We start from the raw sequence: 17,765 nt of genomic DNA on the forward strand, positions 1-17,765 counted from the left end.
TGAGTTATTTTTTTTTATCTCTGCCAAAGACATTGATCTGGGGTGGGTGAGATTTTAGGAATCCTCTATATTGGCCAGATTCCTAAGAAATCTAAGCATTTGTATCGCTAATGTGCATGGGCCAGATTTTAAGAATCTGAGCACCTTAATGGTGGCCAGGATGGATCTTATACACAGAAAGACTGTAGAAGGGATCTAGAAGTGGCCAAGTAGTCTGGGTTGACTGGAGGAGGGATCTAAGGATGATATGGATGGGAGTGGCCAGTAAATTGGGGTGACTGTGAGGTGACAGAACCCCAGGGACACCAGTGGCTAAGAGAGAATGGAGTCTAGATAGGATTAAGGGTGGGAAGTGGCCAGGGGCAATTGGGGTGGGGGATAACAGCACAGCATTGGGAGATTGGGCATAGCCACAATGAAAGGCCAGTTGAGTGGATTATAGCCTCAGGTGAAAGCCTAAGATTAGGCCGTGTGGGAATGTCCAGGGCTTTTCCTTTTTGGGTTCCAGATGCCAAAGACATGGTCTTTTACTTTTAAGGGTTCAGATCCCATCCACACCATTTCTCCCTCAAAGAAATGGGACCCAAATTCTTTTGGGGCAAAGGGTGAAGGTCGTGGCTTCTGAAACTGCTTCCTGCTGGCAAGGGACCAGGAGCTGCCCCTGCCTCAAAGGGGTCCCAAAGAAAATGTTGACTTGAATTGAGCACAGGGTGCATCCAGGGGAACGATGTGGCTGGTACCTGCTGTTTGCTACCAACTGTAGGTGAATGGCCTGTAGTCTGGAAGACACAATCTGACAGAAAAGACTGCAGGGCCCAGATATAGGGAGAAGTAAAAGTGTAAGAGCCCCATTAAAATCATTTACATTTGACCTGCAGGATTATCTGATCTTGTTACTTTTTCAAAAGTTTAAGTAACAGTTTTGCAGGTAGAAGTTTTCCACCCCTGGGTTCAATTGTTACACAAATGAATTTGCCAGAGACTGACTTTGACTTCAATTATCACTGAAAATGATTTTACCCAAACCAAACTGCAGATGTTTCTGATTTAATTTCAGTTGTTTAGGGGTATTGAATGACTACACGTTCAGGTCAAAACAGCCAGATCTCAAACACTTCCATTGTGCTTATATCTTTTTCTACTTGCTCTTACTATAGAAATTTGCTATAAAAGATAAAGCCAGGATGAGATTTAGGGCCCAAACATTTCAAGATAAACATCTTTAGCTCTTCTTGAATTCAGATAATTCACAGTTTTCCAACCATGCAATATCAAATCCATCTCATAGCTAGACTTAGGAATGGCCAGGTGGGTAGCATTCCTTTTCAAAGGAACGTAATGGGGAAACTGAGCCAGGAGGATCCCATCTTAGACTGAGGCTAAACTTGTCCTCTCAGCTTTTCTTGATGCAGACTTTTCTCTGAGAAGCTTGTGGCATTTCTCTCAATGGTGGATTATTGACTATTGAATATAGATAGATTATGATGATCCATCAGACAACTCAAAATACAATCATTTATGGTCCCATGAACTTTTACCTCAATCAACAAATTTCACTAATCACAGCTTAGGGAAACTTTGTCCAAGGTTTGCATCTCAAATTTAAATTTGTCTTGGTATAAAAAGCCAATTGTTAGATTATTTCTATATACTTGCAAATTCTCAACAAGCCATAACCCAAAGAAACTTTTTGACAAGTTTACACATTAAACAAAATAACCAATAACAGCCAAAATTTTGGCTGTAACCAAATTATGAAAAGTTGCTTGACATAACTGGTACAAAAAGTTTACCAATTTGAAACTTGAAACAAACCCATTACCGATCAGTTGACTTCAATTTTGTTAAGTGCGTTTCCAAATTACTTTACACAGAGAATCAACATCTCATTAACAGTTAAAACTACAACTTTAAAAGAGCGTGCTTACCTACTGAAGTTCGGAGGCTAGCTTCTTTACCTTGAGCAGGATGTGCCGAACCTGGGTGATGCTTCCAACCAAAGGTTGCCCCAGGGCCCAAGGCCATTGCCAGTGGAGCCCACAAAGTAGCTGCTGCCCCTGCCCCCTCCTTCCTTTCACCAGGTGGGAGAGTGTGAATTCAAAGATGAGGGGGAGGGTGCAACTTTCTTCCCCTATGAGAGGGATTAACAGGTACCCTCTTGACTCAAAGGAAAGGAGTGGGAGAAGTGAGTGATCGTTTCAAAGCTCCTTAATGATTGATCCCAAAACCTCCAGAATCTGCTAAGATGTGTTTAGCTGTTCTAACTTTTCCCTGTAGCCTCCTTGAAGGAAGATTCAGGGGTGTAGAGGGAAGGGAATAAGTAAGCCTCAGGGAACCAAAAAGCACCTGCAGTTTTTCCAATTCTCTAGTGCTGAGAGGATTGACAGAATTGGGCATACGCCTCTGGATAGGGCATCCATCCTTGTCCTCTATGATTTAGAAGGTGTACCCAGGTCCAAGGCCTTGAACCAAACCAGTGGACCTGAGATCATTATGGAGAGTGTGAGACAGCCTTGTAACTGTCTGCCCAAAAACAACCTCCAAGCCTTCCTAGGTGCTTGGAGAACAATCCTAACTGCAGGCAAGAAAGAGGGGAGAGGCTTATACACCTTTCAGTCTTGGCTGGAGAAGAGTTTGGGGTTAGGAACTTTCTCTATACAGGCCACCAAAATGTTGGGGTTTGAGGTTTAGGGTGCTATTGTTTCACCAAGAGGAGTAGGCCCCCCTCTTAAAGAATCTGAGCCATGTTGAGTTCTTTAAGCAATGAAAAGTCATTGTAGTCAGGTCAATTGGGACAAAGCAGGACTCTAATGCCATTAGTGAATAGGAAATGTCCATTATCATCAGAAAGTTTTGTATGAATATATAATGTCTTATGCTAATAAACTGTAGTTCTATTTTACAGGGGTCATATACAGTATATGTACGTCTATAAATATATATGGATGGATATGGTCACACACACATGTACATGGGTATAGGAATATATCTCCATCATTCAACATTTATTGCGCACTTATTTTGTTCAAAGTACTATACTAAGTCTTGAGATAGATTGGTGCGAGACTCAAGTTGGAAGGAGATTTTAGACTTGCCATTAGGACTATGACTCTGTGGAAAATGAACATACAACATGCAACTATGAACCTAAGTCCCTTTTCCACCCTAGGGCCTGAGCTAGTAGAAAGGAGAAGGTTAATAATGTCCCCATGTGTTGCAAGAAGTAAATTCGATATCTGTTATAAATTTTAAAATAAATAATCCTTGGAAAAGTTCCAGAGTTACATACACACACACACACACACACACACACACACACACACAGTTATATGTATGTAAACATGTCTGTATATATATATATACACACATATATAGTATACACATGCATTATATATGTATCCATATATATGTTTGAATATACGTATAAAATTATGTGTTTATATCTTAGAAAGATCAATTATACGTGTCATCCAATTCCTTGGGCTATAGGAAAATCATCATGCATGTGTAGTTTGCCTAGTCTGAGCACCACCAGTTATCTCTGTGAGTTAACAGTGAGGTATCCAACACTAGGTTTTGATACAAAATGAGGCACACTAGTTTTGATACACAGTATAAATAAGAGAGGACTTGTTCTTTTTTTATAACTTTATTTACATATTTCACATGGGTTCTAACGAATGGAAAGTCATTTGGGTATTGTTTTTAGTTGCTTGAATTTGAAAATCTCACTGTAGTCATTATCATGTTTCTCAGCATTCTACTAGTTACTCCTGGGGCAGATACATAGAGGTCCAGGAGCGATTTTCACATTTCTAAAGCTAGGAGAAAAGAAAGGACAAAGAGGCCCTTGAAAAGCATCATCTGGAGGACTGTGGATTACAGTTCCGTCTGTAGCATTGTAAAATGCTATATGCCCTTTTTCATAATCAAGGAAAATGCCCATCTTATGAATAGGTTGGCCTATAGGAATAACAAAATATGAACACCAGAGGAGAAAGTCATTTCCAAATTCCAAGGCTACAAGGGTATGTCTATCCTTAGATAAGTTGAAGACATTGCCCTTCCTTCTGATTGATTCTTTACAGATGCCCACTTCCCATTCTGATTTATTCCCCACCTCTACTTCCCAATAGTGTTTCCCTGAGGTGAATCTCTGAGTAGCCAAGACACAGAGAGAAACGTCAAATCTTTCTGGGTTGTCAGGCACATCCTGTGGAACAGAAACACATTTGACACTCTTCAAATCATCAGATAGGATGAGATGGGGATTGGCTGTTGCGGGATCCAGAGTTATCTCCCCTGTAGAAGGAAGAAAAGGCATCATTTACCTTGGGTTCCACAGCCTGGAGTCTAATAACTAAGAGAAGGATTCCCTAATTCCTAGAATCCCACACTTTGGGATTCCAGCCACAATGCCCATCAGCTGGAAATATACCATAACTCTCAGGTTGTCCTATTTCTGATATTCTGATATTCACTAGGGTGAGTGACTTAGTTTTCTAGTAACTCAGTTTCCTTAAAAATGAGGATCATAGGGTTGGGTTATCTCTAGGATGCTCCCAGTATTAGCTTCATATTAGACTTTATGTTTTAAAGCATTCGTTGAATATTTAGCAATTTTTGATCAAGCACTGACTCTGGCCAAGCAGTACGGCAGGTAGTGAAAGATATAGAGAATATTCTATTGATGTAATTATTTTACAATATATAAGTAAGAGGGCAAAAATGATATGCATTCCAACACTGGCATTTTAAAACCCATTTTTAAAGTAGTCGACTCCCAGAGGGATTCTCTCTGTTCTATTCTTTTAGAGAATACTTTCTTCAAAGAGTTTGTAATCTCTCAGAGGCAACTCTGACATGCTCAGCTCAATAAGAGATAGAGCGCCAATATAGAGAGCATTGCAAACAGTGATGGAGCTCCTGGGAATTCTGAAGCATTAATTGAGGTCAATATGAGTGACTTACTGTAGAAAGTCAGCAACATTTCTGTCATGCCAGGGATGGGGTACTTGGTCCATCTGGGTGAGGCAACCAATGGATTTTGAAGAAGTAGCTCCTCGTTCCTACAAATAAAACACAATCAGCCAAAAAGTTTGCATAGAGATCTTAGGGACCTATCTTGATTAAAAAATATCTCAGTGTACTCCAGTACCATGTATCCAAATGAGCCCCTTCATCCAACCAGACTCCTTCACAGACTGTGCATAGAATGGAAACCTACCTTTCCAATGTGCCTTTTGCATCCTAGAGGAAAGAAACAAATGAAAGATTTAATCTTCTGCTCCTTACTCAATTCACACAATGTTGTCTTTTTCAGGGAGTACATACACACTTCCCCACAGTCTCTTTTCTCCCTGACAACTATTTTCCAAGAAAACTACATTTATTGCAAAAAAAGGGGGAATGCTAGAATTGTAAAGAATCGTCCCACGGCCACTTTTTCATTGGCCTGGTGCCATCTGGTCACCTTGTAAAATGGGGAAATCATCCCATTGTTAAAGAAGTACTATTCTTGCCCATGTCTCCTCTCCCTGGGTTTGTACAGAAAATTCATCCCACAGAGCCAACCAATTGCTGTCATGGAGTAAGAGGACAGCATATGAGGAAACTGGAAAAAGGTTGGGAGTCTGGGAGACTACAGCACATCCTTTATCAAAGTGGGTATAATGGCTAATGTGGTTTCTGAGATTAAAGCGACATTGTCTTATCTTCCATGGATGGAATTTGCATAAAGCCCAGAAGATTGAAGTAAGGTGGCATTCCAGGTCATCATCTTAGCAAAGATCTACTGACTCTACTATTGTTATCCTAAAGTCCGAAGAAGCAAAAAACAAAACAAAACAAAACAAAACAAACAAACAAACAAAAAATCCTTCCTTATCCTACATTAGAGAGGTTATGTTATACTGATTGTTTATTGTGGAAAAAGAATATTAGAATGAGTAGGGACCTTAAATATTACCTAGGCCTACCCATGATACATGAATGATGTCTATAGAATTTGTGAAAAATAGTCTCTCAGCCTACATTTGAAGTCTTCCTCTGGTAGGGAAGTCACCACCTCCAGAGGGAGACCAAATCATTTTAGACAACATCTCTGCACAGTGAGAGCATCCCTTGGTACATAGATTAGAGATTTGGAGGCATCAAGAAATGAGCTCAAATGCTGTCTCTGACACCAAAGAGCTATGTGATACTAAGCAAGCCTGTCAAATGCTCTGAAGCTCAGGGCCGTCCTTCTCTAGAATTGGGGTAATAATAAATGGCTTTCCAACCTCAAAGAATTATTGTGACTCAAAGTTAAAACAATAGAAGTGAGACACTTTGGATTTTTAAAGCACCAACCTAATTTCAGTAACAATGATTGTTATTATTCAACCCATTGGCCCTAGTTCTGTCCTCTGAAAAACAAGTCTAATCCCCATGGGCCTAAACAGGAATTACTTGAATAGAGGTATCATGACCCCTCCCCCCACCTTCTCTTCTCTTGTTCTAATCATTCTCAGTTTTTGTTTCAATCACTCACCTGGAGCATTTCAATGGGAAGCTTCTCAAAATTTTTCTCTATTTCTGACATCGCCATTTGCAGATTGTGGATCTGTTGGGTCATTTTTGCCTTGCTCTCTTCAAACTTTGCCAAGTTGTCTTTTATTTCCTGATCCAGTCTTTGCAGATGGAGCTGTTCTTGCTCTGACAAGAACTGGTGCTTTTTCTCAAATTCAGACTTAACAGACTGTTTCATAGCTTGGCCTTCCAACTATAACCAAAGAAATTAGGATAAAGGCAAGAAATGAAGAGTCAATAAATGTCACAGTCAGCATCAAACATGAGTGCTAGCTAGTAATTCCCATTGCCCATCTGAGCAGATTCATGAGCTAAGACAACAGACACACCTTTTCTTTTTAGTCTTCCACAAAGTTTCCACTTAGAAGTTCATTAAAATAAATTGATTCTTTAATAACCCTTTTCCTGAGTACTTAATGATGGAAAGGAGTGAGGAAGATTCTTCTTTTACAGGAAGAGTCCTCAAATGTACAGCATGGAGAGTTTCTCTCCAAAACTGTCCAAAGCTCATCAGAAAACTGATTCTTCTTGTTCGTATTTTAGTAGATTAGCTTAAAAATGAAGTTCTACTACAGATATATAGGCAGTAAAATGTGAATCAATAACAACAATATATTATTACTTTTGCTTATTAATACAAATCTCTTCTATTAAACAATTGGACTTTTTCTTCCTTATTCATCATTGACTATTCCTTCTATGAAGGGCCTTGAAGAAAAATCAAACTTACAATTTTATTACTAAGAAAAAGACAGAGACACTGACTTTACATTGCACTTCTCTCTCACACCCATTTCCAATTCTATTTGAATATTATCCTTTTTTCCCCTTAAAGTATTCCATATCCTTTGGGTCTCCTCCCACAAGAAACACCAAGTCTTAGTATAAGCTCTATTTGAAATCAAAGTGACCCCCAGCATTTCATAATGTCTTCAAACTTTCTGAGCCTTTGCCTGGCCATCCCCCACTCCTGCAATGCAGTGTCTTCTCAATTCTGCCTCAGGGAGGTGTTCTCTTTTTCAAGACCTAGGATAATTCCATCCTCTCCTTCACCTTTTCCCAATCCTCAACTTCTATAGTCTCAGCTTTCAAATTAACTTTTGTGGATTCTTCTTTTATTCCCTCTTTATTTACTTATAAGTATCCTCATCTTATTTTAGGATTAAATGAAAAGCTCCTGGGGTGAGGGGATTGTTTAATTCCTTGGAGTTTCTTTCCCAGGGACTAACAAAGTACCAGGTGACTAGTATGTCCTTTATAAATGTTTACTTTGATAATGGATCTTTTTTCTTTTTCTTTTTGCTCAGCACACAGTATTATGCTTTGCTCTGAGGAACCATGGCCCACTACTGGAGAGTGAGCATGCTCATACTTGACTACAGTGTTAAGTTCTCAGCCACATGGAGCAGACCTAGCTAAGGTCATAGCCCCCTCAGGCTTTCACGGCTCACCCTTTGAGGACCCCTGCTCTCCTTATTGTCTGGCTACCCCGGATCCCCACCAAGCCCTGCCCAGAAAAGCACAAACGTGTTTGGGAGAGGCAAATGAACAAAAGGGAACTGGCCCTTCCTGCAGCCCTCTGGAGGGGACAGGGCAGCAGCTCCCACTGCTCCCATCTGCAGCAGAGTTAGGCTTCTAGGCCAAGCACTCACCTGCAGCATTCGCACAGGCCGCTTCTCTGAGTCCGCGGGCAAATTGAGGGTGTCTTGGGCCTGGCTGGCCTTGCTCTCCTCGGCTGCCACGTGGTGTCTCGTTTCCTCACCCAGGCTTTGCAATCGGAGCTGTTCTTCCTCCACAAAGAACTGGTGCATTTTCTCATATTCAGATACAACCAAGTCTTTGAGAGACTGGCCCTCCACCTATCACCCAAGGAATGGGGATGAAGGAAGGGAAGAAAAGTCAATGAGTGTCAGGGTCCAGGTCAGCATCAAACATGCGTGCTTCTGTCCTCCTGAGTGCATACATGATCCACGTGGACAGGCACAGCTTTACTCTCTGCCTGCCTCAATTTGTTCCCTTGTAGCACAGTAAGGTACAGTCTCTCTTTAAGACTCTTTTCCTAAGGAATAGCTCATGATGGAAAGGCCAGAGACAGTCTTTTATACAAAGGATTAAATGAAGAGTGCCCAAATGTATACTAGACACTGATTCTTTCCAAAACTGTCTAAAGCCAACTAGAATATTTTTCTTCTTATACATATATATGTAGATAATTATTTTCTTTTTTAATTTATTTATTTTTAGTTTTCAACTTTCACTTTTATAAAATTTGGGGTTCTAAATTTTCCCCTCCTCTCTCCCCTATAAATTATCCTTTTGAAAAGGTTTACTGTTATTGGAGAATCAAAATGTTCATGAACAACAATTTTGAGAACTTTCACCCTTAATCTGAGTCTGTTCCTTTATAGAAATTATTTCTTATGCATCTTTACATCAGTTACAATGTCAGCTGAGAAGAGCTTTCAGGAGCCATGGCACCTTCCACTTCTATCACTACAAAAAAAAAAAAAAAGCCAGATACTTACCTCCCACTGTGCCACTCTCATTTTCCCCCATTCCAATTCCATTTGAAATTTCTCCTTCTTACTCTTTAAAATATTCCATGTTGCCTGGAGCTTTTCCTGCAAGAAAAAAAAAAAAAAACAAGTCTTAGCCCAGTCTCTGTTTTACACCAAGAATGTCCCCAACTGATCATGGAGACAGTTGAATGAGCAGATACTCTACCTCTTCGAGACTGAAAGGGAACAGACCATCTTACCATGCACTGACCAGCAGCCTTTTCCAGGGAAAGGACTTTGTGCTCCTTGTGCTCTGTGGTTAAAAAGCAAGGCCCACACAAGGGTCTGTAGTCCTCCTCACAGAACAAGGTCTCTTCTTTCCCATGTTTCTCACAGATGGTTAGGTCCCTGATGCTCTGCAGAAAATGAGGTCTAAGCATCTTGCCAATTATAGCCAGATCCTGCAGCCTCCTATTGTACAAGAAGTCTCCAAATTTAATGATTGCCTTGCAATTTGGGCAGATTATTGGTTTATGGTCTTCCTTCCAGCAGCTGAGAAGACACTCTTTGCAGAAGGTATGGCCACATTTGACAATCACTGGGTCAGTGAAATAGCCGAAGCACATGAAACAGGTGATTTCCACTTTGAGGCTTTCAAGCAAGTTTTTGGCATCCATGTTCCTAGGCCTGGGGAGACAAAATCAGTGAAAATTTTGACGAGGGCATTCTTGTGCAATACAACACATCTCAAACCTATGGGACAGATTTATTTGCAGGAATTAAGAAGCAGTGGATGACCTAGACCAGAATGGAGCCATATCCTCCCCATATCCTAAGTAAATGGATCACAGATATCAAGTTTCAAGCGACACTCCCAACATAACCAGGAAAATGGGAGTCCAAGAACTCAGACATCATGGGCTGAGAAATATGATACACCACCTTATGGGTGTGCCTCATCTCTAGTCTTTTTTTTTTTTTACAATAAACTTTCTTTTTCTATTTCTGTGTTGATGGTTGGTTTTTCTAGGTACAGCTCCATTCCCATTTTATCCAGGAAACATGTCTGTGTCCCTCCATCCAGAACAGAGCATAACTGAGGAGGCCGATGGTCTGTCCTATCTCCCCATCTCTAGCCATCCTGAAGAGGATAAAAAGCTGTTGTCATTTATTCATACATTGTGGCACAAGGGACCATGGAACCTGATAGCCTTAGAGGTGAACCCATTTGCTGCAATTTATTCCTCCTACCTTCTACTCCTCTTATCTCCCAAATCAGGGTCACCATGTTCTGAAAAATAAACTTCTTTGGTTTCTTCTAAGTCCTTCAAAGGTTACTAGTTTAGCTTAGCTTATTTGTTACTTTTGGGATAATATCTCATTTCCAAGGGTCAGCACAGTTACATTTTTAATTATTTGAGATATCAATAAGGTAGGTAAAACACCAAATCACTATTATTTTCCCCAAAACTGCTTACTCGTTAATTAAATTTGTATATATTTTGTCATTTCCTAAAGTTACAATCAATTTACTGAACTGAGATATTTCCATCTTTCTAAATGTATAGTGGAGAAAAATCTTTTCAAGAGAAGCTTACCCTCTCATGTCCTTTCTTCAAGGATAGTCCACTCAAGTAGGGCAACTGTAGCTCTTTCTTCTGAGCTCAGGAAGCAAAGAAGAGTGCAGGACTGAAGTGCTGGGTTCTTTTATAGGGCTTCCCTTGTTTAGCCCCACCCTTCACTCTATCACCGAAGTGTAAACTCCTATGGCTAGGTAGCACTTCTGGCCTCTGCTTTGGGGGAGTTCTCACCTATGTGGGTTCTCACATTTGTAACTATATCTGGTAATGGGCCTAAGTGTTCAAATGGTGTTCACACCTAGGCAATTCATGCCAAAACTGCTCTGTTAAGGCTAGACATTGTGTGGTTTGTCACTTTGAGTGAGGCAACATCCATTCAGTGAATGGGCTTGTTGAAGAAGTGAGTCAAGGGATGGCCCCTTTAATAAATCAATAAAAAAAATCAAAGTTGGAGGGGAAGACCCTCAGGCTTGTTGGCCAAAAGAGAAACAAATGTCATTTACATTCACTCTGAGCCAGGAGGGCCCAAAAAATAACCATTAACTGGTGATTGGGGCACAGACCTATTGTTGTCCAATTAATGAGATCCACAGTGAATTGGGTTTAAGCCAAGGTCTTTGAGAAAGAAATCTAGCCAGTAAACCCCAAGATAACTAGTTGGTTTCAGCCATCAATATTTACCTTCCTTTGGGCGGTACACCTTCAGGTAAGGGTATGATATCCCATTTTTGGAGAGGAGAGGAGAAGAGGAGCTGAGTTGTCCAACTGGAACTGACCAGCTGGGTCCCCATTTGGATAGTTCAGACTACTCACATTTTGTGATTTTTCATTCTTGAAGAGGGCCATGACATCAGGGATATGATGGCATGACTTGCATGAAACTGGCTTTGGGTGAGGGAGGGCTGTGCAGGGTCACCAGCCTCACTTTCTCTTCTAGAGTCATCTGGGTCCAGTGGCTTCATAAATCACATAGATCAGGATGACTGCAGATGGCCCCGGCTATCTATTAAAGAAAGAGCAATGGGGGAAATTTTAATAGTTGGAGCCATTTGAGGCTCAGAGAGGTTCAATGATTCATCCAAGGTCACACAATTAGTGCTGCATGTCACTGTTTCTCTCTTTCAAAGTGTTTTTTCCCCTTAAATTGTCATAAGTAATTGAATACCAATTACCCATTTATTTCTTATTCATATTTATTTTCTTTTTTAATTATTATTTCTTCTTAACGTTCCTTTTTTTTTAAAGAAAAATGTATATTTTTATTTAAGAATTGCATTACACATTCCAAATTTGTAACTCCTGGTCTGCACTCTCATTCTTACTAGCTGTTACCTCTGTCCTAGAACTTTGCTGAGGTGCTTGGGTCAAACCTTGGTACCTCAAGCATTTATTTCCCACCTGGTACTTTAACTGGGAACTGGATAAAGACAATGGAGACAGCAAGCAGCACTAGTTCCTGTGACCAGTTCTAGCAGAAGGGTCCGCCCTGGAGTCTGAGCCTCCTCTCACCCACACCCTTCCCACTCCCACCCATGGCTAAGGCCAACAAGAACATGGATCAGCTACACAGTGACTTTCAGATCAATGAGGATTTCCAAGTGAGTGATTCTCCCAAACACACAAATCAAGGACACAGAGACAAAAAGCATTAGGAGGAGAAGAAAAGACCTGGAAAAGTCCAAGCACAGCAATGGTGAGCACAAAGATACTTCCAAGAAGAAACACAGAGAAAAGCAAACACAAAGATAGCAGCTCAGAGAAAAAGACAAACACAAAGATAGAGACAAGGAGAAATGAAGGAAGAAAAAGGAAAACCATCTGGAGATGCAAAAATAAAGAAGAAAGAGGATGGTTCCTCTAGTCCACCTCGTATTAAAGATGTACCAGATAATGATGGTTATTTTGCTTGATCTAAAGAAGGTATCAAATCTTGAAAGAGACCTCGAGAGGATGCTGCTGCCGATTCTAAACCAAGCAAATAAAACCAGAAGACATCAAAAAGGTGAAGAAGCAGAAAGCAGAGGAAGAGGAGGGCAACAAAGCAAAAATAAATGAATAAAATAAAATAAAATAAAAATAAAGAACAAAGATAACAAATTTCCTGATGCAGATAACGAGCTGAAGAGAGAGCAGGAGCAAAAATGGAAATGGTGGGAGGAAGAGCCCCAGACCGAAGACATTAAGTGGAAATTCCTGGAACATAAAAGTTCTGTGTTGGCTCCACGTTATGAGCCTCTGCCAGAAAATATCAAGTTCTACTATGATGGTAAAGTCCCAAGCTGAGTCCCAAAGCAGAAAATGCCTGACCATGAATACACTACTCAGAATACCTTTAGGGAAAATTTCTTCAAGGATTGGAGAAAGCAAATGACAAATGAAGAGAGAAATAATATCACCAGTCTCAGCAAGTGTGACTTCAACCAGATAAGCCAGTATTTCAAAGCCCAGTCAGAAGCAAGGAAGCAAATGAGCAAGGAAGAGAAGCTGAAAATCAGAGATGAAAATGAAAGGCTATTAAAGAGTATGGTTTCTGTGGGATGGACAATCACAGAGAGAGAATTGCCGACTTTAAGATTGAGCCTCCAGGTCTTTTCAGGGGCCGTGGCAACCATCCCAAGATGGGAATGTTGAAAAGGCCGATTATGCCTGAAGATATAATTATCAACTGCAGCAAAGGTGCCAAAGTTCCTTCTCCTCCCCCTGGACATAAATGGAAAGAAGTTCGACACGATCACAAGGTCACCTGACTGGCGTCCTGGTCTGAGAGTATCCAAGGATCCATCAAGTACATTATGTTGAACCCCAGCTCACGAATCAGGGAGGAGAAGGATTGATAGAAGTATGAGACAACCTGAAGATTGAAAAAGTGTGTAGACAAGATCCGGAACAACATCAAGAAAATTAGAATTCCAAGGAAATGAAAGTCCGGCAGAGGACTGTAGCATTATACTTCATTGACAAACTTGCTCTGAGAGCCGGTAATGAAAAAGAAGGGGAGACAGCTGATACTGTGGGCTGCTGCTCCCTCCGAGTAGAGCACATTAACTTACATCCAGAGATAGATGGCCAAGAATATGGAGTTGAATTTGATTTCTTAGGGAAGCATTCCATACAATACTACAACAAGGTCCCTGTTGAGAAAAGGGTTTTTAAGAACCTTCAGCTATTTATGGAAAACAAGCTGCCTGAGGATGATCTTTTTGACAGACTGAATACCAGAATCCTCAATAAACACCTTCAAGATCTAGTGGAGGGCTTGACAGCCAAAGTCTTCCGTACATACAATGCCTCCATCACTCTACAGCAGCAGCTAAAGGAGCTCATCGACCCCGATGAAAATATCCCAGCAAAGATACTTTCTTACAACCGAGCTAACAGAGTTGTTGCCGTTCTGTGTAACCATCAGAGAACACCACCAAAGACTTTTGAGAAGTCCATGCCGAACCTGCAGACTAAGATTGATGCCAAGAAGGACCAGCTGGCTGAGGCCCGAAGAGATCTGAAAAGTGCCAAAGCCGAGGCCAAAGTCCGAAAGAATGTCAAATCTGAAAAGGTGGCAGAGACTAAGAAGAAGGCCGTGCAGAGGCTGAAGGAGTGGTTGACAATACTGGAGATTCTGGCCACAGACAGAAAGGAGAACAAACAGATTACCTTGGGAACCTCCAAACTCAACTATTTAGATTCCAAGATCTCAGTTGCTTGGTGTAAGAAGTGGGGGATCCCAACTGAGAAAATCTATAACAAAACTCAGCGAGAGAAGTTTGCCTGGGCCATTGACATGGCCGATAAAGACTATGAATTTTAACTCTTTTTTATAAGGTGACCTTTTATGGGAATGAGACAGTTTTGAGGAATATTAAGAAACTGTGAGCCTTACTTGCCTTTGTACTCAGGGGAAGTGGTACAGAGAGAAGGATATCAAGTGAGCAAGGATGAGTTAACAAGTCAACATCTTTGAAAAGAGAAAAATCTGGAAATAGTCTAAAAGAAAGCTGAGTCAGTTGTCCTACAGACAACTTATTTAGAACTATTTCAAATATCAAAATTCTCACTATGATTTCTTTTTCTCTTTTTTTTTTGGAAGAGGATGAATGGATGGGAATTTGCCAACTTTCTGCTGGATAAATTGGCCATTTCACTGAAGAGTTTGGGTTCTTTAGCTACTGCTTATGAAGTCCTATTACAGTCATGTATTTTTACACTTAGATTTTTTTTTTCTATAACTTCTACATTTTAATAGAAAATGAACTCTCAACCCCACCCTCTTCCTGCTTCTCCCCTCCCATTTCAGGAATTTAAAATTAAGTAAAAACAGAAACCCACTCCACCTTTTAGAGCTGTCACTATTGTTATGGGAATCAATTTTTATTTAGCTTGAAGCCATTGTGACATCAGCGGTATTTCATCTCACACATCTGTTCATAGCAAAGCGTGATGTGAAGATGCTTTTTAACTTGAGTGTTCTTTTTTAAACCTGAATTTTATTTATTTTAATTATTTTTAAAATATTTAAACCTTTTTTTATCTTAAAGATTATGTAAGTTGGAGTTGGGAGGGATGAGTGAGTTTGATAATAAAGAAATAATCAGTGACTAAAACCATTTTCCCCTCATTCTTTGTTCTGAGCATGTTTTGGACACTTCTAAAACACCCACTTCTTTGTTTTAATTTCTTTTTAAACCCCAATATTTCTTACTTGAAAGAGTCTATTGTGTAAGAAGTTCTACACATCAATAAATTTCCAGGAAACTGAGTATTTGGTCCAAAAAGTAATAATAATCAAGATTTTAGGCCTTTCATGTATTTCCTTTGCAATTGTGTAAAAAAATAAAAAAAGTAAAAAGCACAATTTTAATGTGAAGTTGTTTTTTTTGCTGTAACCATTAGTTTTACATGCATTGATAGCTTAGAGTACATGCAAAGACCATTCTCCACATCGTTCTTTAAGTATCTTCCATTTTTATCATGAATTCCATTTTAGTTAACTGTAGATTAATTAAAATAAATTCCTACAACACAACTGAAAGAAAAGAAATAGGAGTAGATGGGAGCCCCCATCATCCAGGGTCTGTGTATGAAAGAGCTCAGGTTCAGCTCTAGGGCTATCAGGTTCCATGGTCCCCCAGGGCCAAAATACATGACAGCAGCTTTTTAATCTTTTCAAGAAGACTAGAGATGGGGAGGCAGGACAGACTCTGGGCCTCTCCAGTGATCCTCTGCGCTGGATGGAGAGGCACAGTGTTGTCCTTTGCATCAGAATTTAGCCTATGTCACATGGAGACTTCTTGGTTAAAAGCCACAATCCTGATAACCTGGCCTGGGAGTGGGAGTGAAGGTGGGTATTGGAATGCAGCTGAACCTGGAACAACCAGCCATCAACCCAGAAATAGAAAAGAAAATGCATTATTAAAATGAAACAAACAAAAACAACAAAATCTAAAAAAAAAAAATCTAAATCTAAATGAAGCACATTCATGGGGTAGAATCATACCTCAGTCCGTGATCCCTGAGTCCCAAGACTTTCATTTCTCTGGTTAGACTGGGATGGTGGCTTGAGTCTTAGAATCCATCTGCTTAGGATGTGGGGAGGGTATGGCTCATTTCTGGTCCCGGCCATCCACTGCTTCTCAATCCCTGAAAGTAAGTTTGTGTCATAGTTCTGAGATGGGTTCAATAGCACATGAATGCCTTAGTCAAAATTTTCACTGAATTTTTCTCCCGAAGTTTAAGAACATGGATGCCAAAAACTTTTTTTTTTTTTCAATATTTGTGCTTCCCCTGGAAAATGGTTGTGAGGGAAAAAAAAGACTGTGGGAAAGTGGGTATGTACTCCATGAAAAAGACAATGTCATGGGAATTGAGTAAGGAGTAGAAGATTAAATCTCTCATTTTTTTTTCCCCTCCAGGAAGGGAAAGACACATTGGAAAGGTAGATTTCCATTCTATGGAAAACTGAGTCAGACATGCACTGTCTCTGAAGGAGTCTGATTGGATGAAGGATCTCATTGGGATCCATAATACTGGAGCCCACTGAGAGGAAACACTATTGGGAAGGAGAGGTGGGGAATAAAACAGAGTGAGAAGTGGGCATCTGCAAAGAATCAATCAGAAGGAAGGCCAATGTCCACAGGTTACCTGGGGATACGTGTACCCTTGTAGCATTCGAATTTCAAAATGACTTTCACCTTTCCTATTCACATCACGATGTTTATGCAACCCACCCTCTTCATAAAGTGGGCATTTTCCTTGATTATGAAAGACAGTTCAATGCTTCAGATGGAACTCTAATCTACAGTCTCACAAATGATGCTTTTCAGGGGCCTCTTGCCCTTGCTTTTCTCTTTACTTTCCAAAGGGGAAAAGCTCCTCTGCACCTCTATGTACCTGCTCCAGCAGCAACTAGCAGAATGCTGAGAAATATAATTACTAAAATGAGATTTTCAAATTCAAGCAACTAAAACAACCCTTAAAGTGACTTTCCATTCATTAGAACCCATGTGGAGTATATCAATTAAGTTATTTATTATTATCAAAAACAATAAGAACAAATTCTATATTGCATATCAAAACTAGTGTGCCTCATTTTGTATCCATACCTAGTGTTGGGCACCTCACTGGTAACTCACAGGGAGAATTGGTGATGCTCAGACTAGGCAAACTTCACCTGCAAAATCATTTTCCTGTAGCCCAAGGAATTGGATGTCACTTACATATACTTCTATCCCAAGATAGAAACACTTAATTTTATGTATATATTCAAACATATACGTGTATATAATACCTATGTGAATAAATGAAACATATTTACATACAGTACCTATGTATACATGTGTATATATCTCTGGACCTTTTCCAAAGTAATATGTATTTGAAAAATCATAATAACAGATATACAAATTTACTTCTTGCACCATATGGGAGGCATTAACCCTTTCCTCCTTTCTACTACCTCAGGTCCTAGGGAGAGAAAAGAGCCTAGGTTCATAGCTTAGCTCAGTTCCCACAGAGCAAAATCCTGATGGCAAGTCTAAAACCTCCCTCCAATTTGAGTCCTAGGCATCAAACTATTTCAGGACTTGGTACAGTTCCTAGAACAAAGTAGACACAAAGTAAATTT

General features: G+C 40.1%; 1 protein-coding gene and 1 pseudogene across 1 annotated transcript; one reads left to right on the forward strand and one right to left on the reverse strand.

Moving 5' to 3' along the window:
* Window positions 1-3,763: 3,763 nt before the first annotated feature.
* On the reverse strand, window positions 3,764-11,439 carry LOC114037565 (probable E3 ubiquitin-protein ligase TRIML1). Its single transcript, XM_027854490.1, has 8 exons — window positions 11,330-11,439; window positions 9,329-9,749; window positions 9,096-9,191; window positions 8,223-8,429; window positions 6,533-6,763; window positions 5,228-5,250; window positions 4,972-5,069; window positions 3,764-4,302 (listed from the first exon to the last, which is right to left on the reverse strand). The coding sequence occupies exons 1-8, from the start codon at window positions 11,437-11,439 to the stop codon at window positions 3,764-3,766; spliced, it is 1,725 nt and encodes a 574-aa protein (XP_027710291.1).
* Window positions 11,440-12,931: 1,492 nt separating this feature from the next.
* LOC114037670 lies at window positions 12,932-14,453 on the forward strand (annotated as a pseudogene).
* Window positions 14,454-17,765: the final 3,312 nt, after the last annotated feature.

Source organism: Vombatus ursinus, unplaced genomic scaffold (genome assembly GCF_900497805.2).
Source record: "Vombatus ursinus unplaced genomic scaffold, bare-nosed wombat genome assembly UNPS02010461.1, whole genome shotgun sequence".
Classification (NCBI taxonomy): Eukaryota; Metazoa; Chordata; class Mammalia; order Diprotodontia; family Vombatidae; genus Vombatus; species Vombatus ursinus.